The sequence below is a fragment of the Rana temporaria genome, chromosome 3 (genome assembly GCF_905171775.1).
Source record: "Rana temporaria chromosome 3, aRanTem1.1, whole genome shotgun sequence".
NCBI lineage: Eukaryota > Metazoa > Chordata > Amphibia > Anura > Ranidae > Rana > Rana temporaria.
Window position 1 is genome coordinate 20,537,196 of NC_053491.1, and position 21,085 is coordinate 20,558,280.

Consider the following 21,085-nt stretch of genomic DNA (forward strand, 5'->3'; position numbering starts at 1 on the left):
CTGCCTTGCAATGCCTCATGGGACTAGAAGTTCCGCAACAGCTGGAGGGCCACAGGTTGAGCACCCAAGCTATAGAGGAAGGGTTACTCAACCAACATGGGAAATTAGAACAACCTATGTAAGTTAATAAAAACGTTTTATGTCCACTTTTGCATCACTTTCAGTACTGCCCTCAAATATATGAAGGAAATTCAGCTCAAATTTGTGTCCTGGGTGCTACTTCCCACGTTGACAGCATAAAAAAAAAAAGCGTTTTAAATGATTAGGCCCAGATTCTCAAAGGAGATACGACGGTGTATCTCTGAGTCTGAGCGGTCGTATCTATGCTCCTGATTCTTAGAATCAGTTACGCATAGATTTGTATTAGATCCGACCAGCGTAAGTCTCTTACGCCGTCGGATCTTAACTGCATATTTACGCTGGCCGCTAGGGGCGTGTACGCTGATTTACGCCTAGAAATATGTAAATCAGCTAGATGCGCGAATTCACGAACGTACGCCCGGCCGACGCAGTACAGTTACGCCGTTTACGTTAGGCTTTTCCCGGCGTAAAGTTACCCCTGCTATATGAGGCGTACATGCGGCGTACCAATGTTAAGTATGGACGTCGTTCCCGCGTCGAATTTTGAATATTTTACGTTGTTTGCTTAAGTCGTCCGTGAATGGGGCTGGACGTAATTTACGTTCATGTCGAAACCAATACGTCCTTGCGGCGTACTTTGAAGCAATGCACACTGGGATATCCCACGGACGCGCCATTCGTGAAAACGTCAATCACGTCGGGTCACAAGTTATTTACATAAAACACACCCCCCTGTTCCACAATTGAATTAGGCGGGCTTACGCCGGCCTATTTACGCTACGCCGCCGCAACTTACGGAGCAAGTGCTTTGAGAATACTGCACTTGCCCGTCTAAGTTGCGGAGGCGTAGCGTAAATAGGATACGCTACGCCGGAACAAAGATACGCTCTTCTACGAGAATCTGGCCCCTAGCGTGTGCGACTCTCTGAATTCTAAACTGACATTTAAAAGTCAGACTTCCCTTACTAACTTCTGGGTATAAAAATAAATGACATCTATCCCTAATGAAATCACAGCCTTCTCTAGACCTGTGCGGATTGGTTATTTACTGACCCCATGTACACTGGGTGGTTTAGCCCTGTTGCTTGAGACTTCAGCATTTAGGTGCAGTCGACGGGTACAGGTGCACCATCCAGCCACGCTGCAGACAGCCTGTCAAGCTCTATGGGAGGCTGACAGCTGCTGCAGCCGCTCTTATTTTAATGCCCTCCTTGCCCGGTCCGTGAGATTTGGTGTGCGGCCGTCTCTTGGCAGGTTCGCTGTTGTGCCATGTTCTTTCCATTTGGTTATGATAGATTGGATGGAGCTTCTAGGGATCATCAAAGATTTGGATATTTTTGTATAAACTAACCCTGATTTGTACTTCTCAACAACATTGCCCCTTCCTCAGGGCCGGATTTGCTCTCCCTGCCGCCCCAAGGCCAGGTTCCACAATGCACCCCCTCCCCCTTTTTATTTTATTAATTTAATTATTATTTCTTATTATTTATTTATTTTTTATCAATTTTTTTCACTTAACTTTTTTTGCTATCACACAGGAGAAAACAATTCCCTGTGTGATAGCAATTGGAGGTGACATGTTCTCTTTATTGACCCTGTCACCTCCAAAACAGGATTCCCCCATAACTTAACGCCCTTAACTGTATGTTCCGGGCGTCGGGGGACTCCATGCCACTGCCGCCCCAAGGCCTGGCCTCAGTGGCCTTGTGGGAAATCCGGGCCTGCCCTTCCTTGTTTGGAGAGTTCCTTGGCCTTCATGGCAGTGTTTGGTTAGTGGTGCCTCTTGATTAGGTGTTGCAGCCTCTGGGGCCTTTCATAAAGGTGTGTCTATGTAATGACAGATCATGTGACACTTAGATTGCACACAGGTGGACATCATTTCACTAATCATGTGACTTCTGAAGGTAATTGGTTGCACCGGAGCTTTTTATGGGCTTCATAACAAAGGGGGTGAATACATACGCACATGCCAATGAACAGTTTTTTATTTCTGAAAAATTGTTTTATGTATTTTTTTTTCTAATTTGACGTCACAACTTAGACTATTGTGTTCTGATCCGTCACATATAATTCACATGGAAAAAAAATGAACTAAAGGCTGTAATGTAACAAAATAGGTAAAAAGCCAGGGGGGGGGGGGTGGTGAATACCTTTGCAAGGCACTGTAACTGAGGGGGGGAATCTATAAGGGGGGATGATCTCAACTAGGTTAGATCTGTACTCTGGCAAATCTGTACTAGAGGAGATCTGTACTGGAGAAGATCTGTACTAGAGACAGATCTGTGCTGGGGAGGTCTGTACTGGGAGGGGGGGATTTGTACTTGGGAGATCTGTACTAGGGGGATATCTTTAAAATGGGAATCTGTACTGGAGCAGAGGTGTACTGTGGAAGTGCTGTACTAAGGGATAGATCTGTACTAAGGGATAGATCTGTACTAAGGGATAGATCTGTACTGGGGGAGATATCTGTACTGGGGGAGATCTGTACAAGGAGAGAGATCTGTGCTGGAGGTGATCTGTGTTAGGGGGAGATCAATGCTATGGAGGCGATCTGTACCGGGGTAGATCTTTACTAGTGGGGAGATCTGTACTGGAGGAGATCTGTATTATGATGAAACCTGTACTGGGGGAGATCTGTACTGGAGGCGATCTCTATTATGGTGAAACCTGTTATGGGGGAGATCTCTATTATGGTGAAACCTGTACTGGGGGAGATCTCTATTATGGTGAAACCTGTACTGGGGGAGATCTCTATTATGGTGAAACCTGTACTGGGGGAGATCTGTACTGGGCAAAAGTGTACTGGGGGAGATCTGTACTAGAGGGGCAATCTGTACTAGGGGAGATCTCTATTATGGTGAAACCTGTACTGAGGGAGATCTCTTTTATGGTGAAACCTGTACTGGGGCAAAAGTGTACTGGGGGGAGATCTCTACTAGTGACTCGGCTGAGTGTAAGCAAACTCCATTCTCTGAGCCACCACCCTCCATGAAGCCACACACCAGGCAGTTCTGTCCTGGGGGGAGATATGTACTAGAGGGGCAATCTGTACTAGGGGAGATCTGTGCTTGGACACATCTGTACTGGGGGGGAGATCTCTAGTAGATGTGAGATTTGTACTAGGGGTATCTATATTGAAGATGTTCTGCACTGGGGGAGTTCTGTACTGGAGGAGATCTGTATTATGGTGAAACCTGTACTGGGGGAGATCTGTACTGGGGCAAAAGTGTACTGGGGGAGATCTTTACTAGTGATGGCGATCTGTACTGGAGGAGATCTGTATTATGGTGAAACCTGTACTGGGGGAGATCTGTATTATGGTAAAACCTGTACTGGGGGAGATCTGTACTGGGCAAAAGTGTACTGAGGGAGATCTTTACTAGTGAGGGCGATCTGTACTGGAGGAGATCTGTATTATGGTGAAACCTGTACTGGGGAGATCTGTACTGGAGGAGATCTCTATTATGGTGAAACCTGTTCTGGGGAGATCTGTACTGGAGGAGATCTCTATTATGGTGAAACCTGTACTGAGGGAGATCTCTTTTATGGTGAAACCTGTACTGCGGCAAAAGTGTACTGGGGGGGGACCTCTACTAGTGACTCGACTGAGTGTAAGCAGACTCCATTCTCTGAGCCACCACCCTCCATGACGCCACACACCAGGCAGTTCTGTCCTGGGGGGGGGGGAGATCTGTACTAGAGGGGCAATCTGTACTAGGGGAGATCTGTGCTTGGACACATCTGTACTGGGGGGGGGGGGGGGATCTCTAGTAGATGCAAGATTTGTACTAGGGGTATCTATACTGAAGATATTCTGCACTGGGGTAGTTCTGTACTGGAGGAGATCTGTATTATGGTGAAACCTGTACTGGGGGAGATGTGTACTGGGGGAGATCTTTACTAGTGGGGGCGATCTGTACTGGAGGAGATCTGTATTATGGTGAAACCTGTACTGGGGGAGATCTGTACTGAGCAAAAGTGTACTGAGGGAGATCTTTACTAGTGAGGGTGCTCTGTACTGGAGGAGCTCTCTATTATGGTGAAACCTGTACTGAGGGAGATCTCTTTTATGGTGAAACCTGTACTGGGGCAAAAGTGTACTGGGGAGATCTCTACTAGTGACTCGGCTGAGTGTAAGCAGATTCCATTCTCTGAGCCACCACCCTCCATGAAGCCACACACCAGGCAGTTCTGTCCTGGGGGGAGATCTGTACTAGAGGGGCAATCTGTACTAGGGGAGATCTGTGCTTGGACACATCTGTACTGGGGGGAAGATCTCTAGTAAATGCGAGATTTGTGCTAGGGGTTTCTATACTGAAGATGTTCTGCACTGGGGGAGTTCAGTACTAGAGGAGATCTGTATTATGGTGAAACCTGTACTGGGGAGATCTGTACTGGTGAAAAAGTGTACTGGGGGAGATCTTTACTAGTGGGGGCGATCTGTACTGGAGGAGATCTGTATTATGGTGAAACCTGTACTGGGGGAGATCTGTATTATGGTGAAACCTGTACTGGGGGAGATCTGTACTGGGCAAAAGTGTACTGAGGGAGATCTTTACTAGTGAGGGTGATCTGTACTGGAGGAAATCTCTATTATGGTGAAACCTGTACTGAGGGAGATTTCTTTTATGGTGAAACCTGTACTGGGGCAAAAGTGTACTGGGGGAGATCTCTACTAGTGACTCGGCTGAGTGTAAGCAGACTCCATTCTCTGAGCCACCACCCTCCATGAAGCCACACACCGGGGAGATCTGCACTAGAGGGGCAATCTGTACTAGGGGAGATCTGTGCTTGGACACATCTGTACTGGGGGGGAGATCTCTAGTAGATGCAAGATTTGTACTAGGGGTATCTATACTGAAGATGTTCTGCACTGGGGGAGTTCTGTACTGGAGGAGATCTGTATTCTGGTGAAACCTGTACTGGGGGAGATCTGTACTGGGCAAAAGTGTACTGAGGGAGATCTTTACTAGTGAGGGCGATCTGTACTGGAGGAGATCTCTATTATGGTGACACCTGTACTGGGGCAAAAGTGTACTGGGGGAGATCTCTACTAGTGATTCGGCTGAGTGTAAGCAGATTCCATTCTCTGAGCCACCACCCTCCATGAAGCCACACACCAGGCAGTTCTGTCCTGGGGGGAGATCTGTACTAGAGGGGCAATCTGTACTAGGGGAGATCTGTGCTCGGACACATCTGTACTGGGGGGGGGGGGGGTCTCTAGTAGATGCAAGATTTGTACTAGGGGTATCTATACTGAAGATGTTCTGCACTGGGGGAGTTCTGTACTGGAGGAGATCTGTATTATGGTGAAACCTGTACTGGGGCAAAAGTGTACTGGGGGAGATCTTTACTAGTGAGGGCGATCTGTACTGGAGGAGGTCTCTATTATGGTGAAACCTGTACTGGGGAGATCTGTACTGGAGGAGATCTCTATTATGGTGAAACCTGTACTGGGGGCGATCTGTACTGGAGGAGATCTCTATTATGGTGAAACCTGTACTGAGGGAGATCTCTTTTATGGTGAAACCTGTACTGGGGCAAAAGTGTACTGGGGGAGATCTCTACTAGTGACTCGGCTGAGTGTAAGCAAACTCCATTCTCTGAGCCACCGCCCTCCATGAAGCCACACACCAGGCAGTTCTGTCCTGGGGGGAGATCTGTGCTTGGACAGATCTGTACTGGGGGGAGATCTCTAGTAGATGCGAGATTTGTACTAGGGGTATCTATACTGAAGATGATCTGCACTGGGGGAGTTCTGTACTGGAGGGGAGCTCTGTACTGGAGGGGAGGGGAGATCTGTACTGGTGAAAAGCCATACTGGGAGAGATCTTTCCTTGGAATAGATCCATACTAGAGGGGGAGCTGTACTGAGGAGGAGCTCTGTACTGGGGGAGAACCTTTTTTATGGTTGTCTGTGTGCAGAAAGACATCTGTAAAGGGGGAGTTTCCTTCTTTACAAACGATTGTGCTGAGGTTTGTGTGTGTATTTTTGGGCACAAGTACTGTGGCATATGTACATAGTGAATGGACTCGGGTTACTGTACAATTTTTCTGCGGTGTACACCTATTTATTGTACACATGCCCAAGACTGACCACCTTCAGTCCCCCCCCCCCCCCCAAAGAAAAAAATAGGAACCATGCCCCTTCTTCCAGGTGCCACAACAACAGTTTACTATTGGATGTTACTCTCTGCAGTCAAGACTGTTGTCCCTGGACAATATAACCTGATAGGCTTCCCATCCCTCTTGGTGTTGTTCCCCATAATGAACACTTTATAAACGTTGATAGCGGCAATTTTAGAAGCACATTAGATCTTCAAAAGTGTGATAACTTTTTATGTCTATTTAGTTGGTGCCTGACTCGCTGTAGCCGATTAGACTGTTGTAATGTTATTTCCGTTTTGTATTATCTCACAATTTTCTAGAGGTACCCCCAGGCACAGATCGATCTTTCTATTAGAGAAGGACACTGAGAAGCGTTCTTGTCAGCAGTTTGTGATAATTTGGCAATTGGTACTTCCTTTGACAATGAACTTTGTCATTCTCCAGGTCCAGACATGTGGAGAAAGGATTGTCCTCTTTGTGCTGAACTGCCTAGTGTGTGGCTTCATGGAGGATGGCGGCTCGGAGAATGGAGTCTGCTTCCTTCCCCACTCTGCAGGGGAGCTGGCCAAGATCCTTTGGCACCGCGGAGAGGCTGTGGCATTTTACACGTACAAAAACAAAGGTAAAAAACAAAAAGTTAAGTGTCATTTAAAGCTAATGGGGCACTCTGATGCCAGGCATCACTTTATTACAGTAAGTAAAAAAAAACAAAGAAAGGCTTGTGCTTAGATTGGGCCATATTAATATGGTTTAGTGTACATCAGCTGTGAATCGCTTTTCAGAGAGCATTTGACCTGCAGTGAGAAAGAGGTATATTGCCCCCTTACTGTCTGATTTAACCCCTAACTACCTTCACCCTGCACTGCATTGGTGGTTGTCGGACAGCCTCGATCAGTGGAATGGGTTGTGTTTGGTGGGCAAGTGCTGTGATGGAAAGCATCCCGGCGGCGGCGGCATTTGTGTGCACCCCCATCCGCTGCCTTTGCAGCTTTTGTCCCATTTGCTGCCTTTTCCTGTCCGTCACCTCCTTCTAACCCCTGCACTCTATGCATTACCCATTCCTGTCCCCTGAACTATTTATATTACCCATTTCTGATCCTCTGCACTATGTGCATTACACATTCCTGACCCCTGCACTTAATGCGTTACCCGCTGATGACCCCTGAACTATGTACATTACCCACTCATGATCCCTGAACTATGTATATAACCTACTTCTGACCCTCTGCACTATGTGCGTTTCATACTCCTGACTCATGCATGTCATACTCATGACCTTTGACCTCTGAACTGTGTACATTACCCACTCTTGATCCCTGCACATGGTATGGGTTACCTCCTCCTTTCCTCTGAACTATGTACATATTACCCACCTGAACTATGTACATATTACCCACTCCTGTCCCCTGTTCTCTGTACATTACATACTCCTGACCTCTGAACTGTGAACATTACCCACTCTTGATCCCTGCACACAATACAGTACATACTCCTGACCCCTGAAATATTTACATTACCCACCCCTGACCCCTGTTCTCTGTACATTACATACTCCTGACCTCTGAACTGTGTACATTACCCACTCTTGATCCCTGCACACGATACAGTACATACTCCTGACCCCTGAACTATTTACATTACCCACTCCCGACCCCTGCACTCTGTACATTACATACTCCTAACCCCTGAACTATGTACATCACCCACTCATGACCTCTAAACTATGTATGTTACCCACTCCTGACCCCTGCACACTGTACATTAAATACTCCCAACACCTGTACATTACCCACTCCTGACCCCTGCACTAATGTATGTATATTACATATTCCTGACACCTGCATTTTGAAGTATGAACGTTACCCACTCCTGACCCCTGAACTATGTATGTTACCCACTCCTGACCCCTGCACACTATACATTACATACTACTCTGTACATTACCCACTTCTGAACTCTGTACATTACCCACGCCTGACTCCTGCACTATGTACATTATCCACTCCTGCCCCTGAACTCTGTACATTACACACGGCTGAACCCTAAACGATGTACATTACTAGAGGGTGACCGATATGGGTTTTTCTCTGGCCCATGCCGATATTTAGAAATCGGGGTGGCAGATGGCTGATATTTGATGCTGATTTTTCTTTTTTTGGCAGGTGGCACTGGTTGCCACTGATTGGCACTGGCAGGTGCCGATGGTTGGCACTGGCTGGTGGCACAGGCAGGTGGCACTGATTGGCACTGGCATGTTTCACACTGAGCTGATTTGTCAGTTTTAGAATTACATTATATGTAACTGAATGCAGAGAGACCAGCTGTCAGAATTCAGCGGTGATGTCGGGGGTAGGCGGGAACCCTGGGGTGGGTGGGGGCAGGTATATAACACCAGACAATTATTGGGCTGCTGAAGGAAGGGGGCAGGGCCGCATAGACGTTGCGGCCCGCCCAGATCCCATCCCATTGGCTGGTATTTGATAGTTGCTGGGTCCCGCCCACCCCCGACATCACTGCTGAATTCTGACAGCTCCTCTCTCTCTCTGCATTCAGTTACAAATGTCAGTTTCACACATTGAGCGGCACTGGCAAGCTTCAAGCGCCGTTCTACCAGTGGAGTGTGGGGAAGGGAGGAGTGCGGTCAGTGATTGGCTGAATTTACACAATAATCGGCCGATTTCGTAAAACAGGCCAAATATCGGCAGGCCGAAATATCGGTCGACCTCTATACATTACCCACCCCTGACTCCTAGGAGCACACTGTAGGGTACATACTCCTGAAATCTGCACTATGTACATTACATACTTCTAACCCTTGCATTCTGTACACAACCCACTTATGACCCCTGAACTATGTACATTACCCACCCCAGACACCTGCGAACTGTAGGGTACATATTCCTGAAACCTGCTCTGTGTACATTACCCACTCCTGACCCCTGCACACTGTACATTACACATTGCTGACCCCTGAACTATGTACATTACCCACTCCTGACACTGTAGGGTACATACTCCTGAAACCTGCTCTGTGTACATTACACACTTCTAACCTCTGCGCTCTGTACATTACTGTGCATTGTGTACTTTATGTACACCTGATACCTGCACTCTTTATGTTACATACTTCAAATACCAACACTCTTTGTTCCATACTTTAGGCTCATAGGGAGGTGTTTTTCAAAGTGATTTCTCATCAAACTAAAGCATAGAGACACAGATGGATGGGGAAAGTTTGCTTTGAATAATGAAAATGTATTACCTGTATTTTCCGGCGTATAAGACGACCTTTTGGATGCAAAAAAATGCATCCAAAGTCGGGGGACGTCTTATACGCCGGATCTGTCTCCGTCAGGCTGCGGACATCCATGTTTCAGGCTGCGGGCATCCATGATGTAAAAGCCGCGCCTCCTCCTCAGACTGTTCCGTGATAGGCGGAACACTCATTTTCCCAGCAGGGCCTCTGTTCAGTGTTCCGCCTATCACGGATGCCTTCTCATCCATGGACGAGAGGACGTCCGTGATAGGCGGAACACTGAACAGAGGCCCCTCTGGGAAAATGAGTGTTCCGCCTATCACGGAATAGTCTGAGAAGGAGGCGCAGCTTTCGAATCATGGATGCCCGCAGCCTGAAACATGGATGTCCGCAGCAAAAAAATTAGGTAGGGAGATCGCCTTGGCCGGCACAGTAGAGGCATGGAATGACACAGTGGGGGCATGGAATGACACAGTGGGGGCATGGAATGGCACAGTGGGGGCATGGAATGGCACAGTGGGGCATGTAATGCCATGGCACAGTGGGGCATGTAATGGCATGGCACAGTGGGGCATGTAATGGAATGGTGGAGCATGTAATGGCATGGCATGGCACGGCACAGTGGGGCATGTAATGTAATGGCACAGTGAGATTTGAAAAAAGCCTGTTTGTATCAGCGGGTTGTTCCTGTCAGTGGTTGTTCCTGCTACCCCTCAGCTTCCAGACAGACTAGTAGGAAGGGGGTAGTCTTATACGGCGAGTATATCCCAAAACCAACATTTTACCTGGAAAAATAGGGGGTCGCATTATACGCCGGCAAATACGGTAAATAGCCCAGTACCGCTTTTAAGTAAATTAAATTCTAGTTGAGTATCATATTTTGGATATTGGTGCGGTGTAATGCAAACAAGATTATAGGGGAACCCAAAAAAACGACACAAAAACCTGTGGGCCAGATTCACATAGAAATGCCTTACGCTGCGGCGGCGTAACGTATCCCATTTACGTTACACCGCCGCAAGTTTACAGCGTAAGTGCTTGATTCACAAAGCACTTACCTGTAAACTTGCGGCGGCGTAAAGTAAATCCACCCGGCGCAAGCCCACCCAATTCAAATGGGGCGGGGACCATTTAAATTAGGCGCGTTCCCGCGCCGAACGTACTGCGCATGCTCCGTCCGTCCAATTACCTGACGTGCATTGCGCTAAATGACGTCGCAAGGACGTCATTGGTTTCGACGTTAACGTAAATGGCGTCCAGCGCCATTCACGGGCGACTTACGCAAACAACGTGAAATTTAAAAATTTGACGCGGGAACGACGGCCATACTTAACATTGGTTAGACCACCTAGAGGGCATGCTTAGTTTTACGCGACGCATCTCTACGAAAACGACGTAAATTTAGATCGACGGGCAAAGCGGACGTTCGTGAATCGGTGTAACTAGTCATTTGCATATTCTACGCCGACCGCAATGGAATCGCCACCTAGCGGCCGGCCTAGATTTGCAGCCTAAGATCCGACGGTGTAACACAGTTACACCTGTCGGATCTTAGGGCTATCTATGCGTAACCTGATTCTATGAATCAGGCGCATAGATACGACAATCGTATCTCAGAGATACAACGGCGTATCAGGAGATACGCTGTCGTATCTCTTTTGTGAATCTGGCCCTGTGGGTTCTCGGTTATTGCCAAGCTTTAAATATTTCAGGTTCTGGCGTTATGTAAAGGAACCAGCTTCCCTTTCTGGCCAGTGGAAGCCTTTTCCCGTTGAACTGTGCCAGTACTTGATGAAGTTTAAGTGACCCCTGTTGTCTAATAACATGTTTACCCCGAGTCTGCAGCGAGATTTTTAGCTTGCAAAACATTGTTTGTGAGCGGCTGGGGCTACATTCTTGCTCGGTGGTGTCAGTGTTTTTTAACAAACAAGGTCATTTTTTGGCAGCGAGGTCTCCTCTGGCCTCTCCGGTGCCAAGGCCGGCATTAAAGCAGCAGAAATAATTACCTCCTGTTGACTGTCTCATCAGGCCGAGGCGACAACATCCACTGTGTGTTTTGACAATAAACTGAGTCTGCTGACTTGCTCCATCATCCTGAATGTGATCTGCTAGCCAGCCAGCCCACAAGTCTTAACCCTTTACATGGTTGGGGACATTTTAGATGCGTAGCAAGGTCTCCAACCTTCTCCAGTCTGATGAGATCCTCCAGGGCCAGAGAACGCTGACATCCTTCAGTATGTGGTGGGTTGTGAGGCATAGTGGGTGCAAGGTGGAAGTTATTGGGCGCCGGACACTTCTTGAATGCAAAAGAGATGTTTATTTCTCTTACAAACTTTTATGAAGGAAAGAGGGTCAGGGCCAGGACACTCTAGAGCAAGGGTGTCAAACTCAATTTCATTGTGGGCTGCATCAGCATTATGAATGCTCTCAAAAGGGCCGCTTGTATCTGTAAGATTAGATGTCCAGCGCATCCCCTCCCCTTACATTAGATGTCAAGACAGAGTCACCCCACCATCAGAAGTTGAGTCCCCCACTCTCCCTTACATCACAGTGCACTCCCCTTTCCTTATGCTGCTGCTGGGAAGAAGCTGGATGCATTGCTTGAAGGCAGGAAGTAAGGGTCTGGAGTAAGACCAGGCGAGGGCTGGAGCTCTCCTGCAGCTGCACGAGAGGTGTGAGGGCCACATGAAATGGCCTGGAGGGCCGGATTCGGCCTGCGGGCCTTGTGTTTGCCACCTATGCTCTAGAGTAGTTGCAAGTTCAATTAGTAGACTCCGAGACTTCAATAAGAGGGCAGCCGTGCAGGGAAAGGCCTCCAGCAAGAAGCCACATCTGCACGTGCAGGAATGCTGTCTCCTATGGCAACAGTCTTTAAAGGGGTTGTAAAGGTAAAACATTTTTTCCCTAAATAGCTTCCTTTACCTTAGTTCAGTCCTCCTTCACTTACCTCATCCTTCCATTTTGCTTTTAAATGTCCTTATTTCTTCTGAGAAATCCTCACTTCTTGTTCTTCTGTCTGTAACTCCACACAGTAATGCAAGGCTTTCTCCCTGGTGTGGAGAAAGCCTCTTGAGGGGGGAGGGGGCGAGCAGGAGTGTCAGGACGCCGACTAACACACAGCTCCTTTCTCTATCTGCAAAGTAGAGAGTGTCCTGACACTCCTGCTCGCCCCCTCAAGAGGCTTTCTCCACACCAGGAGAAAAAAAATAATAAAATATAAAAATAAATAATAATAAATAGAAAAGGGGAAAAAAAGGAGAAATAAAAAATAATAATAAAGGATAAAAATGAAAGAACACGAAGAGTAAGAAACCGTAAAGAGGAAAAAAATATAAATGGGAAAACCTAAAATATTACAGGTGAAAAAGGAAGAGAACAAAGCCGGGGTGCGGAAGGACCTAATCAATGGTAATGCAGGTTCAATAAAGCGGCAGTCCTTTCATATCAACAAGCAGGTAATCGCCCGTTTGTTAATATGATCCTACGCCCCCTACCCTGCTGACAGGATGACATCGTTGGAAGGGTGGGAGAGACAGTAGAGGACACAGGCTGAATCCTGCCTCTTCCCTGCCAAAGGTAGGACTGTGCAGGGGAGGCAGAGAGTAAAAGGGGCCACTGTGATTACGGAGAAAAAAGAGGGGGCATGACTGCAAGGGGCACTGTAATGGGGAGCTGTGATTGGTAGGGGCACTGTGATGAAAAGGGAACTGCACTGTAAAGGGGGACTGTAATCCTTACAGCTTCATTTACAGTGCAGTCTCCTTTATATCACAGTGCCCCCATTACATTACAGTGCGGAGGACGGACTCCGTGATTATCCCGTCACCAATCGCCCTTTGCGAATGGGCGGTTGCTGAAAAATTGGCTGCTCAGTCTAAATTGCCCGGGCCTATTTTTTGTCCCAGTCCGGGCCTGGTTGCTAATGTGACAGAACACCTCTGATTTTCACATTTACCATGTAAACAGTCCGTCGGATTTACAAATACTGGGCCGGATTCAGAAAGGAGATACGACGACGTATCTCCGGATACGCCGTCGTAACTCTGAGTAGTGTTGTAGTATCAATGCGACTGATTCATAAAATCAGTTACGCATAGATTTCCTTAAGACCTGACCGGCGTAAGTGTCTCGTATCTTAGGCTGCATATTTACGCTGGCCGCTAGGTGGCGCTTCCGTATATTTACACAAGGAATATGCTAATTAGGTATTTACGCCGATTCAGAAACATACGTCCGCCGGGCACATTTTTTTTTTACGTCGTTTACGTTCAGCTTTTTTCGGCGTTTAGTTACCCCTGCTATATGAGGGGTATCCTATGTTAAGTATGGACGTCGTTCCCGCGTCGAGTTTTGAAAATTTTACGTCGTTTGCGTATAGGGCTGTACGTAAGTTACGTTCACGTCTAAAGCAATGACGATTTGAAAATGTAAAAAACGTAAAATACGCGGGGTCACATGAAATTTGAATACAACACGCCCACATCATCCAGATTTGAATTAGGTGGGCTTACGCCGGACCACATACGTTACGCCGCCGTAACTTAGGGCGCAAGTTCTTTCTGAATACGGAGCTTGCGCCCTAATTTACGGCGGCGTAACGTATCTGCGATACGTTACGCCCGCCGATAGATAGACTATTCTATCTGAATGTAACCCACTGTATTTAAGCATATAAGCTCCGTTTTGTGTGTGAAAATAACTGTGAAATCTAAAACTCCGGTGGGTGTAACAAGATGTCCGCTTGCCCCCTTCTCACTCTATCGATACTGTGCAATGGTGTGGGGTGTAGAAAGCTGGCGGCGATGGAATGTCACTTTCCGGAGAAATCTATGATGGGGGAGCCGAATGTGACACTACAGCGCCTATCAGTTTGAATCTGTGCTGCCCATCAGTGCCCATCGGTGCTGCCAATCAGTGCTGCCAATTAGTGCCACCTATCAGTGACAATCAAGGTCCATCAGTGCTGCCTATCGGTGCCCATCAGTGCCACCTATTACTTACCTGGCAGGGGAGACACCATGATCATGAAGGCGGTTCTCCCAGGGCAAGGCACGGCTATTGCACACTCTAGGCCGTGCTGATCGTGGTTGTCTTCCCTGCCGCTTCTCGGCCTTTTGGCTGGGACTGGGTGTGGTATCTGTCCTTATCAGTTGTCAGCGGAGCGCTGAAGCACCTCCTACATGGGGAGGGTGGATGCAATCCAATGACGTCATTGCACCTGGAAGGATGGTTTCAGCAGGGACTACGCTGTGCTGCCCGACAGAATACTGGGGGCCGGCCCATGGTTGAGTCTGAGCCATCTGGAAGGGTGCTTCTGGTGAGGATGGGTACTGCGCTTGGTCTTGGTCTTTTTGCCGAGTTCTAGTCTGGCCTTCTGGCTGGCTGGTGTAAGTGCTATCTCTGTCAGCGATCCGGTTGGAGGAGCTGGTAATGCCCTGGGATAAGACGGGGTAGAGCCATGCAAATCCGCTGGGTTGACGGAGGGTCTGGAGGGGCTAGTATTGGTGGAGGCTGTTACCTGAGCGGCAGTTCTCCCCAAGAAAACCTTGAAGGGCTCTCTAGCTGGCAGGGGTGGAGGGCTGCACTGGCCGGTCGGGGGGTCGGATATGGAACGAAAAGCCTATGGTGCATGTGCCCCTGGAGTGGCAGTCCAGGGGTATCTGAAGATCACTGTGTGTGAGGGACACATTGATTGAAGGATACCACGGTCACTGCACCAGATACACGCTTTTTTTAGCACCTGCCTCCTGGGCCGGGCCTTTTGGCTAGGACCGGAGGAATTTTTTATTCCTGGCCGGAGGGCCTGGTCATTGTTTCACCACAATGGCCACTTCTTTCACTCTCCTCTCCACTATCCCTTCCCCCACTTTATTTTATTTAAGCCTGTGTTTGTCACTTTTTTGTCTTTTTTTGTTGTGCACGTTTTGTCACTGTGTGATTAGTAGGGTGCGGGTCCTCGGGCCAGCCCTGAACGTCTTGGGAGTGGGTGGACATGGCCTTCTGGCTTAGTTCGCCTGCTCTCATGGGGTCTCCCTTCGGGGGAGCCCCACCTAGTACTGGGAGGGTTCTGTTCCGGCAGTCCCTCCGAGGAAGTTGGGTCCGTGTCGGCTTCGGTTGCTCGGACCACAGTACCTCAGTCCCCGTCTGGAGCCTAACGCCCCGGGGGATCAGGGTTTGGGTCCCTCTTCACAGGAGGACCACTTGACGTTGCACCCGTCTGCACGTTTTTGTGAACACTCTTTATGTGTGTGCACATTTTTTCTGCACCGGGTGGAGTTTTTTGGGTGTGTTCACACGCCATAGGCTTTTCAAAAAAAAATAAAAAATCAGTGCCACCTATTGGTGCCACATGTACCTAGTGCCCATTTCTCCTGTAGGCAGCATAACCCTACGTTGCGTATCATCAAGCGGTAGCCCTCAATTTGCTCCCAGGATATAATTTGATGGTAATTACAGAAATCCTGTTTTTGATTTGGCCATCTGAAGGACGACATTGGTAGCCTATGAAGCAATTTTGTGTTGAGGAAGAGCTTTACAATGCAGATGTGTCCTTTCCTCTTAGAATCAATATTTTCTTTCCCCAGGAAGTCTGTGTGATCGGGGCAGTCAGTGTTACATGTTACCCGTGCTGGACACAATCTATGTGCAGAAAAAATGGCGGAAACGCGGTTTTGGAACGACTATGCTACAAGACTTCTGTCAGATGTTTGCCAAGGAAGTTGCTTTGGGTATCAGCTTTCCCATTTCTTCCGACATGTATCATGGTAAGAAGACCTGATATCGAAACCTAACATATGTTCCTTTTTCATGCTTCAAAACGTGCGACTTCATTGTAAAAATAACACCAGTGTATTAATGCTTGGAGGTGAGAAAGATCCTTCTATCCTGTGTGCCTTGGTACATTAAAGACGTAGATTGGTAGCCTTGGCATGAGGCTCTGGTGCATAAAAAAGCTTTTAGCATATCTTGTGTCTGAGTCGGAGCAAAACTTTGCAACTGCATAGTAGCCAAAGGGTGGCAGATTTTGCCCTATACTAGACACGTGCGATGTGTTTTGTAACAAATCGAAATTTGGACAAATTTTTCGTTATTCAGAGATTTGGGTGTATTCGAATTTCCGAATCGCAATAGTTACGAATTTAAACTAATCCAAAATAAATTAAAATGAAACGAACTATATGAATTTGAAATCGAAACATATTGCAATAAATACAGTAAGGTGTAAAAGTGAAATAAGATGAGGATTCCCACTTGGGCTGCTTTATAGAATATAATAGAATAAAATTGAAAATAATGGAATAGAATGGAACATTAAATAATATAAACTAATATTTAATAGAATAGAACATAATGAAAACAAAATAATGGAATAAAAAAAATAATAGAATAAAATAAAATACAAAATAAAATAGAATAGAATAAAACAAAATACAGTGCTTTAAAGTATTCATACCCCTTGAAATGTTCCACATTTTAATATACCGTATTTATCGGGGTATTGCGCGCTCCGGCGTATAGCGCGCACCCCTAAAGTGGACCCGCATTCCTGTGGAAAAAAGATTTTTGTACTTACAGTTTTGGTGTCTTGCGCGGCGTCCATCGGCGGCCTTGTCGGGTCCGGCGTCCGTCTGCGGCTTCGGGTGTCCTCTTCGTCGGGTGCGGCGTCCTCCCCGCTCGTTTCCGGCTTTCCCGCGCCGAGTTTGAATACTGCGCTGGCATATACCGAGCGCAGTACACTTGTGTATAGTCGGGCAGGCTCGGCTACTCTCGCGCTCACGTCCGCTCACGTCCTGTACGCAGTATTCAAACTCGGCGCGGGAAACGAGCGGGGAGGACACCGCACCCGACGAAGAGGACACCCGAAGCCGCAGAAGGACACCGCCCCCGACGAAGAGGACACCCGAAGCCGCAGACGGACGCCGGACCCGACAAGGTCGCCGATGGACGCCGCGCAAGACACCAAAACTGTAAGTACAAAAATCTTTTCTTTATCGTACATCACGGGACACAGAGCTGCATATTCATTACTATGTGGGTTATAGAGTCTACCTTCAGGTGATGGACACTGGTGTAATCAATTAAACAGGAAGTTCCCTCCCTATATAACCCCTCCCCTACTGGGAGTTCCTCAGTTTTTTCATCAGTGTCTAAGGTGTTGGTCACGAGTTAACATGTGCTCTTAGGAGCTCCACTGGAGGGATCTATGCTGGATGTAAAAAGCCTCCATAAATCCGGATCCGTCCAAGGTGCTTCATAGCCAAAGTGGACGGTACCCGGGCCTCGGTACGAAGAACGAGGTTTAGCCTATAATGCCTCTCTGCGGAGGGCTGGATCCTGGGTTCCAGAACTTTGTGCCTTCTAGGGACCAAATGTTTTTTCTGCTGCCAGGGTGCTATATAGGTCCAGGGGTGTGGTGTTCCTGCCATGGACCCCGGTCCCTGAAGGTCTAGGACTATACCCACGGTGAAGGGGGAAGATTGGGCCTCTTGCTTGGCAATACCCTGCAGCGTGGAAAGGTAAGAGAGGGACCTACGGGACTTGGTTCGACAGTAGGTCTTCTGTAGGGGACTATGGGTCTCGCCTATATTATGTTTTTATGCATGGGCAATGTAAACCACAATGTCTTTTGAGACGGGATGGCTCAGGGCACCCATATACCTCCCCTAGCCGGCATGTAGCCTGGGCCACTATGTCTGTTCAGACAGGATGGCTGTAGTACCCATATATCTCCCCTTGAAGGGGCTGGTACATAAAAAAAAAAAAAAAAAAAATGCCCTTAATCCTATGCAAAGCATTGTCTTCCATGAGTAGCTGCAAGTCTTATCTGTTTTTCCACTACTATGGGCAGTAAAAGACATGCCTGATGTTTTCGCTTACCATGCTTTCCAAAGACGGAAGCTTAAGTGTTAGCTGCTCTATTGTGCGTCCCACTTCCTCAGCTTCAGGCTCTACCATGTCGCACGTGCTCACCGGCTCAGTGCAGTCGCAGAGAGGGCTCTTCAAAAAGGCCCAGACGTCAGAGCTCTGTAAAGCTAGGGGGACACAAACGCAAGCACCTTGTGTGAGTTGGATACAGATTCATCTAAGACACCTACTCCGCATCTAGCTGTGCAGATTAGCAGGCATTGTTGCTGCCAGACTATGTTCAGCTGTTGATGCACCTGGGTTAAGCTCCTCTGCTTTTAGCTTAGGACTTTGGTCTCCCCATTGAATAAGGTCAGGGGTAGGAATATAAAAAGGAATCGCCACCTGAACCTGGTGGCCCCTTATTCTCCCCTGTAGAGACAGCTCACAGATTGAGCCATCAGACCTGTCAGGCAATCAATGCAGCCTCCCCCAACATTGCAGCCACTCTGCATGTGTTTTGTTTTTTGCATCACATTTGTTGTTCTACAAGAGGTTAACTGCTATGTTCGCAGCATCCTCACAAGAAGCAAAAAAAAAAAAAAAAAAAAAAAAAAGCAGGGTGTGTCCCTTTTCCTGCTTTAATCCTTAAACAAAGGGATTAGAAGAGCTGGGGATGAAGGTTCACTGTCAGAGGACAGGAGACAGGAGCTGCAGCCTAACGAGGAGAAGCTATCAATAGCCCTACAGGTTCTGATTGCACCTGCAGTCTTTTCAGAGATTCATGCTGCATATAATTTCCCTCTGCCTACTCGGCCAAAGCCTCTATCTTCTCCTTAGGTGTAAAGAGAGGTTTTCCTATAGGTGGCTAGTAAGACCTCCATATGGTCCTCAGCCTGGTGTCGGCTTCAGGCTAACCAAATGCACATCTGAGGGATGCACAGTTGCTGGTACACATTGCTAACGTCTCTTAATTGAGGAAACGCACATCTACAGAGGATAACTTCCTTTTTACCAGTCCGCATGTTGCATAAGATACATGAGTTTGGAATGCATGTGGGATAAAAACAAGTAACAAAGCATGTTTTATTGTGGATCGCATAAGGATACATGTTTCTGTCTGTATGGTGTTGCATGTTTGTTAGAGTTGCATAGAAATACTTGAGTGCATAAAGATGCTAGTTACCTGATCACTCAAGTCCTGGATTACCCAAGGATATTGGGTCACACAGAGAGACTTGTTTCCACAGAAAGGCCTAAAATCGCATAAAGACGTTTGTATGTATAAAAATGCTGGATCACACACACATGGTTACCTGATCACCCAAATCCTTGATTACCCAAGGATGTTTGGTCACACAGAAGTGGTTTGTTTCCACAGAAATGCCTAAAATCGCATAAAGTTGCTTGGATGCAAAAAAGATGCTGCATCACACATGGTTACCTGATCATCTGCGTCTTGGATTACCCAAGGATATTTGGTCACACAGAGAGGCTTGTTTCCACAGAAGTGCCTAAGTTCGCATAAAGATGCTTGTATGCATAAAAATGCTGGAATCACACATGATTACCTGATCACCCAAGTCCTTGATTCCCCAAGGATATTTGGTCACACAAAGAGGCTTGTTTCCACAGAAATGCCTAGAATCGCATAAAGAGGCTCGAAGGCATAAAAATGCTGGAATCACACATGATTACCTGATCACCCAAGCCCTTGATTCCCCAAGGATATTTGGTCACACAAAGAGGCTTGTTTCCACAGAAATGCCTAGAATCGCATAAAGAGGCTTGAAGGCATAAAAATGCTGAATCACACATGATTACCCGATCACCCAAGTCCTTGATTACTCGAGGATATTTTGGTCGCACAGAGAGGCTTGTTTCTACAAGAATGCCTAAAGATCGCTTAAAGATGCTTGAATGCAAAAATAAGCTGGATCACACATGGTTGTCGGATCAACAGCGTCCTGGATTACCCAAGGATACTTGATCACATAGAGAGGCTTGTTTCACAGAAATGCCTAAAGTCGCATTAAGATGCTTGAGTGCATAAGGATGCTGGATCGCACAGGGGTGCTTGGTCACACAAGAGTCCTTGGTCACACAAGGGTTCTTGTCCGCACAGTAGTGCTTAAAATGCATAAGATGTTGATCGCATGGGAGATGCTGAATCGCATAAGGATGCATGATTACTTTAAAGTTGTACATGGCGGCCTAATTAAGCAATACAGGATTCCTTGTGTTTGCATAGAAATACGTGTCTGCATGGGTTCATGTTGCACATTGTTGCATAACACGTTTATATCGCATGCTTGCTTGCAAGATGCTTGTTCCAGAGCACACATGCTATATGCATGTTTTTCTTAAAACATATTTATATGAATTCATGCTTCCAGGAACACACGCTGCCATGTACACACACTTCCATTGAGGCATATGGCTTTAACACTTGCCACATACACACATGGGGAGCCAGTTGCATATGTGTTTATTTACTTGGGTCTGCAGAGGTTGTCTGCGTTTCGCAGGGGAACAGCACTATCTCCAGTTGGTGGTCTTGCCCTTTTGGGTTAGCCTCCATGCCTGGGTTGTCAGGGTGCTAGGGCCCGCCTCTAGCAGGTCTGTAGGCCCAGGGTATAGCAGTAATGGCATACCGAAGCAAACTCCTGCTGATGGGTCAGTCAGTAGCATGGCTGGACCTAAGGGTGTCCAGCATGGTCAAGTATCTGGAACTCTAAAGATACATTCTTTCATTTGACAAGAAGCTGGGTATGTTTGGCACAGTCCAAAAAGGAG

At 47.3% G+C, this 21,085-nt stretch overlaps 1 protein-coding gene and 1 non-coding gene across 3 annotated transcripts in view; both read left to right on the top strand.

Annotated features, from left to right (window-relative positions):
• Positions 1-21,085, top strand: part of LOC120931159 (protein FAM169B-like) — a 54,557-nt gene that overhangs the window by 25,997 nt on the left and 7,475 nt on the right. For both annotated transcript variants that reach the window (XM_040342348.1, XM_040342349.1), the window contains exons 6-7: positions 6,634-6,811; positions 16,030-16,209. In XM_040342348.1, the coding sequence (XP_040198282.1) occupies positions 6,634-6,811; positions 16,030-16,209 (358 nt within the window). The remainder of the gene's footprint in view (positions 1-6,633; positions 6,812-16,029; positions 16,210-21,085) is intronic.
• On the top strand, positions 14,439-14,597 carry LOC120933903. The gene has a single exon (XR_005748157.1). It is a non-coding gene; the product is annotated as a U1 spliceosomal RNA (small nuclear RNA).